This window comes from Lemur catta, chromosome 6 (assembly GCF_020740605.2).
Source record: "Lemur catta isolate mLemCat1 chromosome 6, mLemCat1.pri, whole genome shotgun sequence".
Classification (NCBI taxonomy): Eukaryota; Metazoa; Chordata; class Mammalia; order Primates; family Lemuridae; genus Lemur; species Lemur catta.
In genome coordinates this window covers 16,347,346-16,364,783 of record NC_059133.1, presented here as the reverse complement: position 1 = coordinate 16,364,783, position 17,438 = coordinate 16,347,346, and the positions used below count along the sequence as shown (strand labels likewise).

Here is a 17,438-nt window from a genome sequence, read left to right as displayed (position 1 = left end):
GGAGGGGTGACTCTGATGTGCATAGGTATAGCTATCTCTGTAAATTCATCATAAATACTCATTCTATAAAAGAGGTTACTATAGCTAACAGCAGCCAGGACCAGAATCGAATAGTCGAAAGAAATGCATGAAGTACACTGGATGAAGTGCTCAGAGACAGAGTGATGGAATCAAGGAGCTTCTTAACACTGCCTGTTTTACAACTGTGCATAAAACTAAAACTCCATGACCAGTGATCATTACACACACTAAATAATTACTCACAGATCCATCTGTTGGGTTTATAGTGTCGTAAGTCTTTCCATCATCCGCATCTGTGAACTGCCCATTTATGAAACACTGATATGGCATTTTTACTGTCATTTCATTGACCTCCTTTGAAACCTAAGGGATAGAATTATATTAATAGATTCAATGGATTTCTGTGTTTACTGATTTGATATCAAACAGCAATAAAGATGCATATTCACTAATGCAGAGGGAGAAATTAAATCTATGGGATTCTAGTTCCTGCTGTCCAGAAGAGACACACATATGTAAGATTTGGGCCTCAGGATGCGGAGCTTATGATGACAGAGGTGCTTGAGGCTGGGCTTTATGAAGATCTCAGCTTTTCTTCCTTACACGGATGACAGATAATGCAAAAGACCTCCAGATAAAGGAAACACCACCATCTAGTGGCAGCATTGACAGAGTACAGCCATTGCTTTCATTTAAATCCTTGAAAATGCTTCTGTCAATAGGTTTCCTTTTATCCTGGTACCATTTTAAGTTTTCTTTCTGTATGTTCCTCCCAATTTTTGCTTTCTCTCTGTTACCTATGTGTTGTCTAAATTGTATTCTCTACCATTGGCTAACAAGCAAATTTAGGTTAGTCAATTTTTTTTTTTTTTGAGACAGGGTCTTGCTTTGTTGTCCCTGCTAGAGTGCAGTGGCTGCAACCTCAAACTCCTGGGCTCAAAGGATCCTCCTGCCTCAGCCCCCCGAGTAGCTGGGACTACAGGCCTGCGCCACCACGCCCAGCTAATTTTTTATTTTTATGTTTTGTAGAGCCAGGGTCTCTCTCTTGCTCAGGCTGGTCTTGAATGTCTGACCTCAAGGAATCCTCCCACCTTGGCCTCCCAGAGTGCTAGGATTAAAGGAGTGAGCCACTGTGCCCTCCATGGTTAGTCAATAATTAATTTCTATGTGGCTTTGTTTTTTTTTAACAATAAAATGGGGATAATGACACCTGCTTCATACAGTTATTGTGAGGAATAATTGAAATAATACATGTGAAAGATCATTATTGGCATAAAATTCCATATCAATGTAAGGTATTAGAAAGGAAATTTATTTTAAAATAATATCTTATAGAGAAAGTGGTAATGCTTAAAAAAAGAAACAAAAAATAACAAGAAGGTATCTTGCCTTTTCTTCATACCAAGTGCTCATTTTCTAAGAGATTTTTCCATTGTGTCTGTATAGGATATAATGAAGGAAATTTCACGTGAATTGATGTGTTCGCTCTCTGCAAATAGTCCACTTTTCTAAAATCATTGTTCTGGGAATGTACTGAGTGTCTTACAGGTAGTATATAATTTGATTCTTCCAACAATCCTATGAGGTGGATATTATTATTATCCCATTTGACATACGAGGAAACTAAGGCTTAGGGAAGTTAACTCACTTGTCCAAGGTCACACAGCTAGTTAAGCTATGGTACTTGGATTCAACCCTAAGTTGGTCTGACTCAAAAATTCATGTTCTTAACCAGATGATGCTAAATTACTTTCCAGCTTTACCTTTTATTAGAAACAAGTGGATGAGAAGCACTTCTGTAACAGTGGAGTAAGGAACTTGAAAATCTACTCCTTCATAAAAGCAATGAGAACATGAGAAAATATTGTCCAAATCATTTCTCTCAGAACTCTGGCTATTAACCAAAGGCTTGGAAGAATCCATTTCAAGAAAAACAGCTGAGTCTCAGTAAGAACAGTGAGCTTTGTATTATATTAACTGCCCTATTCCCAACTGTTTTGACCACTCTGCAGTAACCTTGAAAATTAACAGCTTTGCAGCTATGGTGGCTGTGAAAACCAACAGCCTAGAAGCCACCAGAGGGGATGAGATGGGTCTGGAGCTCTCCAAAACTGCATCCCCAAAGAGTTGTTACTATTTGGCATGTCTGACAGCTCCCTGAAAAGCTCCATTCTCTAGGCTTATCTTCTTTTGTTTGTATCTTTTAGAGATGGGGTCTTGCCGTGTTGCCCAGGCTGGAGTGCAGTAGCTATTTACAGGGATGAACACAGTGCACTACAGCCTCAAACTCCTAGGCCCAAGCAATCCTCCTGCCTTGGCCTCCTGAGTAGCTGGGACTATAGTTGTGTGCCACTGAGTCCACCTTGGGCCTGTCTTTATTTGACCTAACTCAGAGCCTGCTCTGCACAAACAGCCCTATCCCTAGGGCATTTGTCAAAAATAATCAGTGGCACTTATTTAATCTTGCAGCTGCCTGGGGCAGTAATACCAACTGGGGCTAACAAATGGCCAAGAAAAAAACATAAAAGGAAAAACTGGGGAACAACATATCCATAGGAGATTTTGAAAAGCTCCGACATATTCCTGGGAATCTATCTGAAGGCCAATACATATTCAGGGCTTGTGCGCATGCCCAGGAAAGACCTCAGAAGGCCCTAATCTCTGACCCCTGGCTGACCATAGGCCATCAGGGAGTGTGAAGGCTACGGCAGAGTTGTAAACTGCCTGCTGGAGCATTGAAGGTGTGTCCCAGCACACACACACACACACAGAGCCCCGTTAGCAAAGGCTGGGAGACCTGCTGGCTTGAGGCTTTTAAGGAAATCTATGTGCAGTCATTAACGAACCACTAAGCTAACCAAAAAGGGATTTCAGTGGTGGCAAACAATAAAGAATACAGACTTTATAGAACTAGTTGAAGAAAGTCACTGAACAAAGAAAAAGCAACAACAACAAACCCTGTGAAGGGAGGGGGGGGTCCGATTTCCAGAGCTGTCACATTCTATTATTTAAAATGGCCAGCTTTCAACAAAAGACAGACAATAGCAAATGTTGGCGAGGGTACGGAGAAGCTGGAACCTTCATACATTGCTGGTGGGATTATAAATGATGTGGCCGCTTTGGAAAATAGCCTGGCAGTTCCTCAAAAAGTTAAACAAAGAGCTACCATGTGACTCATCAATTCTACTCCTGGGCATATACTCAAGAAAACTGAAAACGTGTTCACACAAAAACTTATACATGAATTTTCATAGCATTATTCGTAATAGCCAAAAATTGGAAACAACCCAAATGTTCATCAACTGATGAATCAACTGATGAATGGATAAACAAACTGTGGTAGAGTCATACAATAAAATATTATTTGGCCAGAAAAAGGAATAAAGTGATGATATGTGCTATAAATAGATGAATCTTGAGCACATTATGCTAAGTGAAAGAAGCCAGACAGAAAAAGCCACATATTATATGATTCCATCTATATGAACTATCTAGAATAGGCAAATCCATAGACACAGAAAGGAGATTAGTAGTTTCCAGAAACTGGGGATTGGGGTGGGGGTACAAGGATTTTTTTGGGGTGATGAAAATGTTCCAAACTAGATAGCAGTGATAGTTACACAACTCTATGAATATACTAAAAACCACCAAAATGTCTATTTTAAAGAGTGAATTTTATGGTATCTGATTTATATCTCAGTAAAGCTGCCATTTTTTAATGGTCATAAATGTAAAAACAAATGGATAACAGGCACAGTGTTCTTTTGCAATATATGACGGATCTTAATGACTTAGAGTTGAAGCATCAAGGAAAAGCTTACGTAATCCACTACCAGCTCCGCCTCCTGATCTTCTCCTCTCAGTTTCCTCACGACCTTTTGGATGAAGTCTTCAAACTTGGTGGCCATATAGACATCTTCATTCTGTAACTGAAGCCCACCACATTTCTGTCTGATCTCTTCAACCAGCCTTAAAGTAAGAACCAGCTTCATGTTACTCACATTTTTTAAAGGGCTTACGGGGTCTGTATCACTAGCATTTGTCAAGTTTTTTTTTTTTTAGAGACAGTGTGTCACTGTCTCACCCAGGCTGGAGTATAGTGGCGCGATCACAATGCAATGTCAAACTCCTGGGCTCAGGAGAGCCTTGTCTGCCTCAGCCTCCCAAGTAGCTGGGACTACAGGTGTGCACCACTATGCCTGGCTAATTTTTAAATTTTTTGTAGGGACGGGAGTCTCACTATATTGTCCAGGCTGGTCTCTAACTCTTGACCTCAAGTGATCTTCCTGCCTCAGCCTCTCAAAGTGCTAGGATTATAGGCATGAGCCACTGCGCCCCACCCTCAAGTTGTTTTGAAGTCAGACTTAGGTCATATGCCTATTTATATCCTATGAGACCTTCTGTGACAATCACCAGAGAAGTTGCTAAGACTGGGGACAACAATGTCAATATAATTTTTGAAGTCCTTTCCAGTCCTTTGATTTTCACTGTTAACTTGTTAAATTACTGCTGTTATATTTCTTGAGTGGCAATGGTGTACGAGGAACAGTACAGAAAGCCCACCACAGTTGTTCAATCATTTTTGTCTCTAAAAGAGATGAGGTACCTTGGTAATCAAGATAATAAGATCGAATGACTATGGTAAGTCAGACACTCAAATAGGAAATGAGTAATTCCTGCAGGAGTATATTGCTAGCAAAAAAAAAAAAATATTAATAATACAGTATTGAAATATTTTGTTAAGCTAATTAGAAGTCTCTGGGAACTTATAAATGATAGCTGAGAAATCTGTAATTTGAGGAACCAAAACTTTTGACTTTTGATAATACGACATGCTCTTGAAATGGCTGTTTCTGATTTTTGGAAGAAAAGCTCCATGAAAAAAGGGACTTTGTCTAGTTCACAGACTGTATTCCCAGTGCCAAAACTGTTCCTGATATGTGTAAATGCTCAATAACTTTTATTAAATAAATGAGTGAATAAATGAATAAATAGAATATTCATCAGGAATATTGCTTTGTCCATATGAAGGATTTTGCTAAGAGGAGGAACATTCTTTACCTTGTTTAATTAGTGAGTGTCCACAGTGTGGCTTGGGATCAAAATCCCCTATCTTCTACAGGAAATTCCCTATTGGCATTCTCACCCAGAGCTTCTCAATTCTGAAGTCGTATTGGAGGAAAATCAGCTAAGAAATGAGAGGACAAATTTTAAAAAGAAGCAGACAAGGCCAGGCGCAGTGGCTCATGCCTGTAATCCTAGCACTCTGGGAGGCCAAGGCGGGAGAATTGGTCAAGATCAGGAGTTCGAGACCAGCCTGAGCAAAAGCCAGACCCTGTTTCTACTAAAACTAGAAAGAAATTATCTGGACAGCTAAAAATATATATGGAAAAAAATTAGCCGAGTATGGTGGCACGTGCCTATAGTCCCAGCTATTCGGGAGGCTGAGGCAGAAGGATTGCTTGAGCCCAAGAATTTGAGGTTGCTGTGAGCTAGGCTGATGCCACAGCACTCTAGCCTGGGCAACAGAGAGAGACTCTATCTCCAAAAAAAGAAGAAGCAGACAGTTAGAAGGCTTGGTTTTCTAGGTATACAGAAGATACACAAACAACTTCTGGTTAGCAACAAAGTGAAGTAAACAGGTACATGCAGGTGCTTGACTACGGAAACAACAACAAAAAAGATGAAGAAAAGAGATGTGTAGTAGCTAGGTATGATAGGGGACAACACCCAGAACCAAGGATTTGGATTTGATTGTGAAAAACAAAGTCAAAATCCCTAGCGGAGGGATGTGAGTCAATAAGGTGTTGGTTTTACCTGACAACATCCATTGAGCTTGCTCCAGATTTAAAGAAGTCTGTTGAGTCTTCAATAACAGAGACGTTGCTTAAAATTCCAGCCCAGATGACCTTTGCAAAAAGGGAAACATTTATGAGGCAAGTGAACCTGTTTCCTCTTCACCTGTGTACACAGCTTGACTACATTTCTCAGCCTTTCTTCCAGGTAGATGCAGCCAATGAATATGAGTGGAAGTGATCTGCACCACCCCAGTCCTGGCCCGTGGAAAACCTCCTCTAGACAACTCTCTGTGCTCCTTTGCCCTGCTGGCTGGCTGGAATGGAGATGCCCCCCAGAGTGAACTTGAAGATAGCAGAGACTGGGTCCCCAGATGGCTTCACCCCTACCCACCCAACCTAGAACTGCCTTGGATTACTTATGTGGAAAACAAATTTGTATGTACTGTGTTTGAGCATATAAATTTGGGGGTTGGTTTCCTATCATAGCTAATACAAAAAAGAGGAAATAAAGTTCCAACCTCACTACCTTGAGGACTGATAGTACCAGTTATGAACATGCTTCAGTTTTCCAAGGTAAGAGTAATATTACAGTCACCACATGTTCACCTTGATGATCTCTGCCACCTTCACCTCTTCAGCTGTAAGTTCTACCACTGACGTCTCACCCGCTGAAAAGTACTGAGAGGCAGGAATCATTTTTCCATCTTCAAACTGCAGATTTCTCACCATCAGCTACAAAATAGCACCAAAAAATGCATAAACAGTAAAGATTAAGACAATACCAACTAAGGCTGGTGGGAGGAAGAGTCATATATATCCCATGCATATAAAGGATTAGCTTAAATAAGCTTATTTGGAAAATACAAAAATATGGACTAAAAGCCCTCACCATTATGTGTAAAAGGACTGAAATGGCATTTTAATAATGGCAGCACAAAGTAGAAAGTTAAGCCTAGGGATAGCTATATCTCAAAATGGATAATAAGCCCTGGAAAATTTGCCATTTGGATGTAGGTATTTGGACTAAAACCTACTATAACATCAACAGACACAACTACTGCTGCTACAACTCTGCTGCTGTGTCATCTGAGCACTTACTGAGTACCACGCTCAGAATGTATGTGTGCACTGAAGTATCTCATGTGATCTCATAAATCCTGACGGAGGCAGAGGACATTCTCATTCCCACTTTACTGGTGCAGAAATGAAGGCTCAATGAGGTTAAGAAATTTGCCCAGTGCCACACAGATAGTAAGTAACAGAGCTGGGATAAGAACCCAGAACTAGCTGGACTTTGAAGTTTACAATCTTAATACTAATTTATCCTGCTGCAACTGGAAAATATTAGTCTCTGTAAGTTACAAATTCCCTTTCGCCCTCTTCACTGGGGAGCTGCCTGGGAGAGCACTGTGGCCCAGAGCCAACACCAGCAGCACAGGCAGTGTAGGCAGTGCCTGCCTGGTGGGACAGTGGCAAAGAGCATCTGAGGGGGGCCACATGCTCTTCCCTTGCCCCTCCCAGACTCTGGCAGTGGGAGGATCACAGTGGGATTCCCCTCTCTGTTATTTAGATGGAAGACTGAGGCTCAGGGCGGAGAACCATCCTGTCGAAGACCAGCGAGTGGGAGAGGAGGGATTCCGTTCTTGTCCCCTGACTGAATGCCAAGCTCCTTCCATCGTCGCATCACAAAGCAGACTGTGCAGGTCTGGGGGGCTGTCCCCAGGCACCTTGTCCCTTTCAGGGCACACAGAGCCAGCTCCTCGCCACAGGGAATTAGAGGCACAGCTATCCTAGTGCAAAGCCAGATTACCCTATGAAAGCTATTCCCTTGATAGCTTGGGATATAGAAGGAAGCCAAAAACCTTATTTCATAGGTGACATATTGAACGCTCACCGCTTTTCCATCATTACCAAAAAGAACAAGTCCGTTTTTGGTAACAAGACCAGGCTTCTTGGCACCTTTAATTTCCAGCGGTTCTCCGGAAGGCACAGAGCTGTTCAGTAATGTGGAGCCATAGAAAGTAACCATCTAATAAAGAGATCAAACTCAGCTTGTAAAATCAGGAGTAAACATCAATCCCTGCAAAAAAGCTGAAGGGCAGATTATCATCTGTAATAAAATTGAGACACCATAGTGTGAGAGACTGTATCCAGCATTGCAGAAATGACACAAAGTAAGAGATAGTCTGCAAATGAATGATTGAAGAGTTTCAAAAATGCCCCATATCCCGGCAACCTGAGTGTACGAGGGCTGTCCGGAAAGTATCCAAAGTAAACTGTTCTTGTTATATTAACAATGGCTAAGGGACTAAGTACTTAAACAAATTAACATGTGTTTACTCATTTAATCTTCACAATAACCCGTAACCTATCAGGGAGGCAATATTATTAGTCCCGTTTTACAATGAGGAGACCAAGGCACCCAATGGTTAAGTAACCTGCCCAAGATTACAGCATAGATAGTGGCAGAGCCAGAATTTTAATGGAAACCTTCTGGCTTCAGATCCCACACTCCTAACCAGCACACTAAACTTCCTCCCTTGGTCATTTATTGATTCCACGTCTTCTCATTGGCACCTAATATGCACTGGGAATCCTGCTTCACTGCTGTGATTATCAAGACAATAACATGAAGCCCTCATAAGTTATAACTGAGTGTGGGCCTCAGATATAGCATTTCTCTTACTGCCTTCTGAGTGTCTATTCACTTCTCTGCTTCCCCCGTAAAACTGCAGTCTCCTTGAGCGCAGGGGCTGTGCCTGGTGTCTGCTTCACAATGAATGCTCAGTGCCTGCTGAATCCCAGACCCTGCTCATGACCCAGGGAGGAACCAAGGGAAGCCCAGACTTCTTTGTAATACCTCTTGCAAAGGTAATATGGGGGGAAAGGTTGTCCCTAAAACATACCTGTCCATTTATCTCCGTCCAAGCTCCAGGGACTTTATCATGACCTCGAATCCAGTTATGTAAAACTTCAGCAGACTGATCCCAAGAAATCTAGGAAAGGACAAAGCACAGGCTGACCTTCCTAAGGCTGTGAGTCTCAAAGTGGTAGAAACATTTCTGTCCATCAGTGGCAGAAGTGGGTAGGGCTAGGGGCAGGCTGGCTTGGAGATCTATGATTTGGCAAGGACATGGTACATTGGGAACTATTTAAAAGTAGAGGGCTACGAACTCTGAGATGTGTTACTGAGTTGACATAAATACCTCAGCATTTTCCTTTTTCTGGATACCTTCATATGTTGCTCCTTCTTCCGGCTGAGGAACACGAGGAGCTTTTCCATCGGCTATCAGTTGGACAGCTTCTACCTAAAGCCAAAAACGTCACCTGTGTTACAGCCCAGTGATCAACAGTGGCATGGCCTGTTTAACTGAAGTTTCCTCGTAACAGAATTACTACCTATAAACCTTTTCAGGCTGGACGTGGTGGCTCACACCTGTAATCCTAGCACTCCGGGAGGCTGAGGTGGGAGGATCACTTGTGCTCAGTAGTTTGAGACCAGCCTCAGCAAGAGCGAGACCCTGTCTCTACTAAAAATATAGAAAGAAATTAGCTGGGCAACTAAAAATAGAAAAAATTAGCTGAGTGTGGTGGCGCGCACCTGTAGTCCCAGCTACTCGGAAGGCTGAGGCAGGAGGATTGCTTGAGCCCAGGAGTTTGAGGTTGCTGTGAGCTAGGCTGACGCCACGGCACTCACTCTAGCCCGGGCAACAGAGTGAGACTCTGTCTCAAAAACAACAAATCTGTTCAGTGTCAGACTATGATAATAACTACCCTTTCTTCAGGTCCATCTATGTGCTAAGCAGTATGACAAGCGGTATAGCAGTATTTATGTAAAATATCCCTTGCAAACATCACACAAATCGTGTAAGGCAAATATTATTATTCCTGTTTTACACATGAGAAAACTGTGGCTTAGAAAAGTTAAGCAGGCTAGGCAAGGTAGCTCATGCCTATAATCCCAGCACTTTGGGAGGCCAAGGTGGGAGGATCACTCAAGGCCAGGGCTAGCCTGGGCAACATAGCAAGACCCTGTCTCTACAAAAAATTTAAAAATTAGGCACGTGTGGTGGTGTGCACCTGTAGTCCTAGCTACTCAGGAGACTGAGGTGGGAGGATCCCTTGAGCCTGGGAGTCTGAGGCTGCGGCGAGCAATGATCACATCACTGTACTTCAGCCTGGGTGACTGAGTGAGGCCCTGTCTCTAAAAAAAAAAAAAGTTAAGCAACTAGCTCAAGTTCACAGAGACAGCTTGCAGGTATCAGAAGCAGGATTTACACCCAGCTCTATCTGCTGCCAATATCAAGCCTGCACTCTTAAAAATTACGCCCTTCTTTATAAGCAAACTCCAACCTCCATCCTTGGTGAATCAGTGGAAATTACAAATATAATCTATGAAACAAGTCATTATGAGTTAGTTTGCACATCACAATGGTTCTAGAAAATGATACATTACTGTATTTCATTAATTCAACTTGCTTTCTAGTTTAGGGCACCTAGAATCTAAAAACTTATTAATAAAATCTATCTGTGAGTTTGATTGCCTTTGGGATGTGTCCTGCCACGTTCATGTTTGCCTTGAGTTGAGAGCCTCTACTCTTCACTGGGAGGCCCACGTGAGCGCAAGTCTTCGATTTCTTTCTAAGAACTGACAGCTGCTGGCCAACCTACCCTAGAACACGGGGAAGGAGCCACCAGGGAACAGAGCCAAGTTTACAGCTCATCCCATCCACCTCCATCTGTGATAACGTCAGATATAGGATCTGGGCTTGAACAAATGTCACTGAACACACATAATGCTGTATTCATTGGAATGATCATCTTTGAGCACCTGCCATGTGCCAGATGCCTCACACAAATAATGACATTTAATATTCACAACAACCCTACAAGTCAGGCAGTATTATCCACATTTTATAGACGAGGGAACCAAAGCTAAAGAGGCTAAGTGATTTGCCTATTGTCTTACAACAGATAAGAGATAGAATGAGAATTTGAACTCAGGTCTTTCTGACACCAAAGCCCTACTCCCTTAATCACGGAATGAGAGAAACAAAGCACTGCTCTCCTCCCGCCTAAATTCTGGCTACTGCTTTATGTAATCTTGCTACCTCTATGATACCAACTCTGGAAAAAAATTAAGTGACATCAAAATTATCTCATGAATCTTTCAATATTTTTACAGGCTAGTATTTCAATATTTTTACTTTTTGGTGTACATGCTTTGGGCTTTTTACCCAGAGTACACCTGCATAAATAAACAGCAAATTTCACCCCGTTACATAGACTAATTTAAAATCCTTTCAAAGGAAGTCCAAATTACATAGCAAAATTTCTTAAGATTCTGTACACTTTTAAACAATTAGTCATTATAAACAGTATTGGAGATTCAAGTATTTGGCAAAAGAAATGGAGCAGTTTAATTGCTGCTGCATCCATTTGATCACTGCTCTCAGAAGAATAAGTCAGATTCACAGACTAAGAAATTGTGAAGTTCTTTGTAGATTCTGGTTATTAGCCCTTTATAGGATGTATAGCTTGCAAATATTTTCTCCCATTGTGTAGGTTGTCTATTGAGTCTGTTGATTATTTCCTTATCTGTGCAGAGCTTTTTAATTTAATCAAGTTCCATTTATTTATTTTTGTTGTTGCAGGTACAATGAACACTATCTGGGTGATGGGCACACTTATAACCCTGACTCAAGCATAACAAAATTGATACATGTAACTAAAAACATTTGTACCCCAGTAATATTTTGAAATAAAAAAATAAAATTAAAAAAAGAAATTGTAAAGTTCAGATTCCCACCCTACATATACTACTATCCCATTGATAAATACAAAATCTAATTTTGTTTCTAAGCTTTACATTTTTGGTGAAAATTCATATAGGTGATTCTTTTTTTTTTTTTTAACTTTGAAAATTTATTTTTATTGAACAAAAATACTTTTTGATGAAAAGACAATAAGAACTGTACACAAATTCTGTAATGTAGTTATTAAATTTGTTTCATGGGCATAAGAGTTAGCAGTTATGAAACTACCTCATGTGTTTAATAAGATTGTAAGAAGTATATATTGCAACAAATAAGTATATATATATATAGTGTGTATATATATATATATATATATATATATATGGTTCTCATCACATGCATATATATGTGTGTGTATGTGATGAGAACCAGATTTCTTGCAGCTGGAGAACTAGGAATAATAGCTAAATATTTCCAAAACTTCAAAAGTTTAGTAAATTCTTCTTGATGGCATAAATATACTGACCATGGCCTTGATTCCTTCAGGGAAAAGAAATCGATTATAAAGCGCATCCACTGTGTCATTAGGTCCCACGTCACATGATCTCTGAAGAAGAATGGGTCCTGTATCTAAACCATCATCAGCCCAGAAAACAGAAAATCCAGCTTTCTTATCTCCCATAATTAGAGTCCTGTGAAAAGAAGAGTTTCAACTTAAGATATTGGGTAACTGTATCATAAAGTGATGCATTAGTAATACTAAAGTGTAAGGTAGTTAAAATGGAAAAGTAGACAGTGAATGAAACTATTAATACCATGAGAAATTAACAGTAGAGCTGGGAGATGTCAGAGCTCATAAAAAGCAATACCTAATGGTACTGCTATTTTACACATCCTCATATCTGCAGTCTTCCTTGTTAACATCTAGTAATGACTTGTAGTGAATTCAAAAAGGCATTACAGTCCATCACTACTACCACTCATTGACTTCCAGGTGTCAGCTTTCTACTTCAGGATCAAGTACTTTGCACACCTGGGTCCAATTCCTACATCATACTAGACCCTGCATTAGGCAGAATACCAACAGAAGATAAAACAAGGATACTCTGCAATGTGAAGAGGAGAACTGATTATTAACTCAGGTTATATTAATTAATTCAGTTATAAGATCCATTTAGGATTAGAATTAGCTCTAGATTTTCTACATAAATTGTAGTAAAGGATGGTTGATTAATTCAACCATTTGTATTTTGTGCTCTATAAAGTTTAGCCTAAAAGAGAATGCTGGCCCTTCAGGAGCATATAATACAAACAATAAGGTAGCTCTGTGAACAATACATGTAAAAGCATATGAGAGAGTAGACTAATACAGAGAGAATATGAAGTGGTAGGTCAGCCATGCCCATGATCTAAATCATTTTTACTTCTGAGCTAATCAAGCAAGACCTAAATCAATCAATCAGTCAGTCACTCTTCCAAAATACTGAGGAATTAACTGGCATTATGTTATGAGAGCCTGGAGAATACTGATATGCTTTGGCCCAATGATTCTGCATGCGAAAGCAATGTCAAGTGAGAAAAAAATACAAGTTTAAGTGCAAAGATATCTACTAAATAATAAAGTGTTACCTATAAGATCCCAAAAGAAATCAATTCATGTAATCAAACTTTAAATACAGTGAATGTTTTTCATCACATTTAAACCAAGTGTAGACGTTCTGCTTATTCAACAACTTGACTCTGGGGATAACAGGAAGATATGCAGGTAAAGGAGACAAGATAGGAAAGGTGGGAAAGGCCCACCCCAACCCTTAGCATAGTGCACCTATGGCACTAGGTACCTATAGTGTCCCAGGCACTGCTCTTGACACTGGGAAACAGCAATAAAAATGTTAGACAAAGTCCCTCCCTCAAGAAGGTTAAAATCCAGTGGGGGAAGATAGACAACGAAGACGATAATCTCAGGTAACTAAGCATTTCCTGAAATATACTTGAGATGCTCTATGCAAAAAAGTTCTGTGGTCTCTTGTGCCTGGCATGGAGTGGGGGGTCCCCTCTTCACTGTTCCATCCCCAGGAGGGCCCAGGTGTGTCTGGCGCAGCCTCTCTCACTCTGTGACTTGCAGGTGCTAAGAGATCCATAGGGAGGCACCGGGTTACCCTGGAAAGCTGGGAAATAGTGAGTGTGCAGGTTGGTGTAGCAGGTAGAGGGCTGTTTGGAGCCGGCCGGAAGCGGCTGTGGGGACCCTGGGCCTCCCCGCTTCCGGCCCCGGAGTCTTGAGACTGAAGTTCCCCACTGACACACCTGGGCCCTCGGTCCCCTGCAGCCACAGGGCTCAGCGGGCAGCTGAGACCCTGGACGTTCTGTCCTGTCCCTGCACGTTTAATGTGGCCCCAGCCTGGAGCCCTCTCCTGAAAGCTCTGTGCCGACATCCCTGCATCTCCCCGAGATTGTGCGGGAAGGACAGGAGGGTCATTAGGGGAGGATCCCGACTGGGTGTGCGGGGGTTCATGGAGGAGGGGTGGGTGCTGGGGGGTGTGGAAGCTGTAGTCATGAGGCCTCATCACTCCTTTGTCCTAATAAAAATTAAACTGCAGAAGCTTGAAAACTTAAAAAACAAGTAGAAGAACCAAAAAAATCCCAAAAGAGTTCTGTGGTCAAATAAATTGGGAACATTGTGTTCTCAGATTCCCTCTAGGGGATTATGATACTCACATTAAAGCACATATTAAAAGCTCAAAGAAGCCCTGTAGTTAAAAAAATCCAGCATTAACCAAACTTACCTGACCATAGAACCTTTGCACAACACCTAGTTACAGTCGATGGAACTAGTACTCCATCAACTGTTCTTGGGCAATGCTGCCCTGGTTCATGCAGTATGTCTAGACCTCAGGGGAGTTCATGCAAATTGTAGCAGTCAATCAGGACCTCAGAATTGTTCAAGCATACCTAGTTTCTTAATCGCCCATGTAAAAAACAGAACGACTATGGGCGATGGAAATAGACCCACTCTCTCCGTTATTAAAAAAATCTCACCAGTTGATAGCAGAGGCTCCCCTGTGCCTGGGCAGAATGGATGGGTGGTAGATGATGGAGCCGTGCTTTGGGCCGTCGATTACATCCATGGGGATGAACTGTGTGCAGAAGGGGAGCACGTTTAGCTCGGCTCCCACAGATCTGTAGGCCTCAGCCACCTCCTTGATGGTCTTGCCCTTGACTCTCCATCTAGGGAACTTGAACACAGGGGTCCCATCTTTCTCTGCAGCCAAAGCTGAGCATGAAAAAGGAGATCGTTTCTATTTTTAAAAGAGTTAGCCATAATTTTATATCACTATGGATTCATACATTATAATTTTATAGTTTCCTGAAACATTTACAAATGAAATATAGTGAAGAACAATTTAGATTATGACCACAATTTGACCTATTATACTTGTATCATGCTCTATTTTTCTAAGGTGATATTTATCTACCTATATATTAAGGGATAATAACTTCGAACTGAGAAGCTTGTGGCTAGATAATATTTTGAGACTTTAACAGAAATTTTTCTTTTTTAGATTAAAAAAATGGTACCTTTATTACCGATACAACATTTTAAAGAACATAGCTTTAGATTTGGAGCCAAATACCATGACTTCACCCACCAATTTAACATGCTTACTTCTGGCACAGTTAGAAAACCTTGCGTCTCTCCCCTCCCTGCAAAGAACCAACTGTAGACCAGAACCCATTCTCCCTGCCAAACAGGCAGATCCCCAAAGAAGAAGGGCTATAGTTGCTGAGCTGAGATTTTCTATTTCCTTCTCCCAAATTCAACAAACAGATGAGTTAGTGGAGGAGAGAGGCCCAGGATAGAGAAGGCACACTCGGCTCCACCTAGGGGTGCTGCCATGCTGGACCAGATCCACGTCTCCTTCCTGAGGAATACACTGTCTCTTCCCAAACAAACGACTCCATCCCAACTCCATGTGAAAACTGCATGGCCCTCCAAAACACAAACAGCACAAGCCCATTGTTTTCCATAATAAAATGTCATTTTTATTGTGTACCTTATATTTTAAGTATATATATTTATTTAAGTATACATTTTAATATATAAATAGTATATATAAAAATAATATATTATATATTAATATATTCTATTACATATTAGTAATAGTATATGTACCATTTTTTTATATATTAATTTTAGGCAATTTCCAGAAGCCTTAATGAAAGCTTTTTATGTGCATTTTTTTTGTCCCTTTCCTTTCTCCCTCATCTGATCGTAATTCATTGACTCAGGATGAGATGATGCTTCCACCACAAAACCTAAATTCTGAAGGCTAAATAGGTCCTGAAGGTCCCTGGCCATCAGGATTAGGCCCTGATCAATCCATTTGGAAGAATCTGAGAGACCAGCAAAATAACGTTCACAAAATGCAAATGTTCAAAAGACTTAGTTCACGTGTCAAATGACAGGAGAATGGATAAATGGTGGTAAAAAAATGAGATAATGGGAGAAGTTTGTGAGAGTCTATACAAAAGAAAAATGGGGTGGAGGAGACTTAGAAGTCTTCATTGTAAAAAATGTACTCCACCGAGACAGGCTTGAGCATGTAGGTATTGGGCTCGTGTTTTGATTTTTGGCTTCCCCAGAGCTATATATTTTTGGCTATCCTAGTTGACTATACTGACAAAAATAATCAGCTGCTGTGATTAATGATTGCTTCTTATGAGCCCGGCATAGTGGGAGCATTTTATGTTCACTAATCTCACTTAATCCTCATAGCAGCCACATGAGATGGGTACCACTGAATTGAAGCTTAGTAAGATTAAGTAACTTGCCAAAGGTCACACAGGTGTCAGAATTAATCCCCTGACTCCAGAACCGTATGCTGTTAGCCACATGCTGTACCACGTCCTTATGCAGGTTACTCTATAAGTCAGGTTGGTATTTTTTCTTTTTCTGAGTTATGCCATGAGTCCACATGGCCATGGCCAGTGGAAAGGGGGGTCCTAACCCTGGGACCAGGCACTAGGGAAGAGTTCATTTCTCAGGATCCGTTCTGAAAGGAGGTCTAATAGTCACATGCTTGCAATTCTTCTGAAGTTCATGTACATGGCAGAGACTGCTAGTTGCCCCCTTTATCCTTTGCCAATGGATTCCTCTAGTTTAGCTGAACACATAGCCACCCCAAATAAAATCTATATTTCTCAACCTCTCCTTCAAATAAATTTGGCCTGTGACTAAGTTGTGGCCAATGGAATACAAGTGGGAGTAATATATGCAACTTCTGGATTACACCCTAAATAAAAAGCTTGCCCTCTGCTTCCCTGCTTTTCCTTTCTGCTTGTTGGAATGCAGACTTGATAGTTGGTGCTGGGGCAGCTACCTTGGACCATGAGACAGAAGCCCAGTATTGATACTGACCGAACAACAGATAGAAGGAGCATGTGTTGTGATGAACATAGAGCTGCCACACCAGCTCTGATGGCCAACCCAGACTTGAGAATTCTTGACCTAGTCACGCCACGATGCACTCACCCAGTGGGTCAGCTTTTCCATCCTTGTCTGGAACCGTAAACACCCCTACTACTCTGTGGCCCTCTTTGCGGAGGTGGCTGTAGACTTCCTGTCCAAAGAGGCTCTGGCCAATAAGTGCCAACTTCAGTTTGTTTTTGAAATAAGCCTGTGAAACAATTCAGCGATGACAGATGTAAGCATAGCTAGAAGATGTTGGATAATAAACATTTCTTTCAGTCACACAAGATGACTTCAGGACTACAAAAGGCTCAAGGAGCTACAAAATAAAATTTTTATTGACATACACAGAACCCAGACTACATGTAGATAACAGTAAAAATAATTTCACACATA

The 17,438-nt window shown here is 41.1% G+C and overlaps 1 protein-coding gene across 1 annotated transcript in view; it reads right to left on the bottom strand.

Annotated features, from left to right (window-relative positions):
* ALDH1L2 (aldehyde dehydrogenase 1 family member L2) overlaps positions 1 to 17,438 on the bottom strand; it is a 47,392-nt gene that overhangs the window by 24,233 nt on the left and 5,721 nt on the right. The window contains exons 2-11 of the mRNA XM_045553057.1: positions 17,106 to 17,250; positions 14,612 to 14,846; positions 12,102 to 12,267; positions 9,026 to 9,127; positions 8,726 to 8,815; positions 7,714 to 7,848; positions 6,426 to 6,551; positions 5,839 to 5,930; positions 3,843 to 3,990; positions 265 to 384 (exon numbers count right to left, since the gene is read on the bottom strand). Coding sequence (XP_045409013.1) covers positions 265 to 384; positions 3,843 to 3,990; positions 5,839 to 5,930; positions 6,426 to 6,551; positions 7,714 to 7,848; positions 8,726 to 8,815; positions 9,026 to 9,127; positions 12,102 to 12,267; positions 14,612 to 14,846; positions 17,106 to 17,250 — 1,359 coding nt within the window. The remainder of the gene's footprint in view (positions 1 to 264; positions 385 to 3,842; positions 3,991 to 5,838; positions 5,931 to 6,425; positions 6,552 to 7,713; positions 7,849 to 8,725; positions 8,816 to 9,025; positions 9,128 to 12,101; positions 12,268 to 14,611; positions 14,847 to 17,105; positions 17,251 to 17,438) is intronic.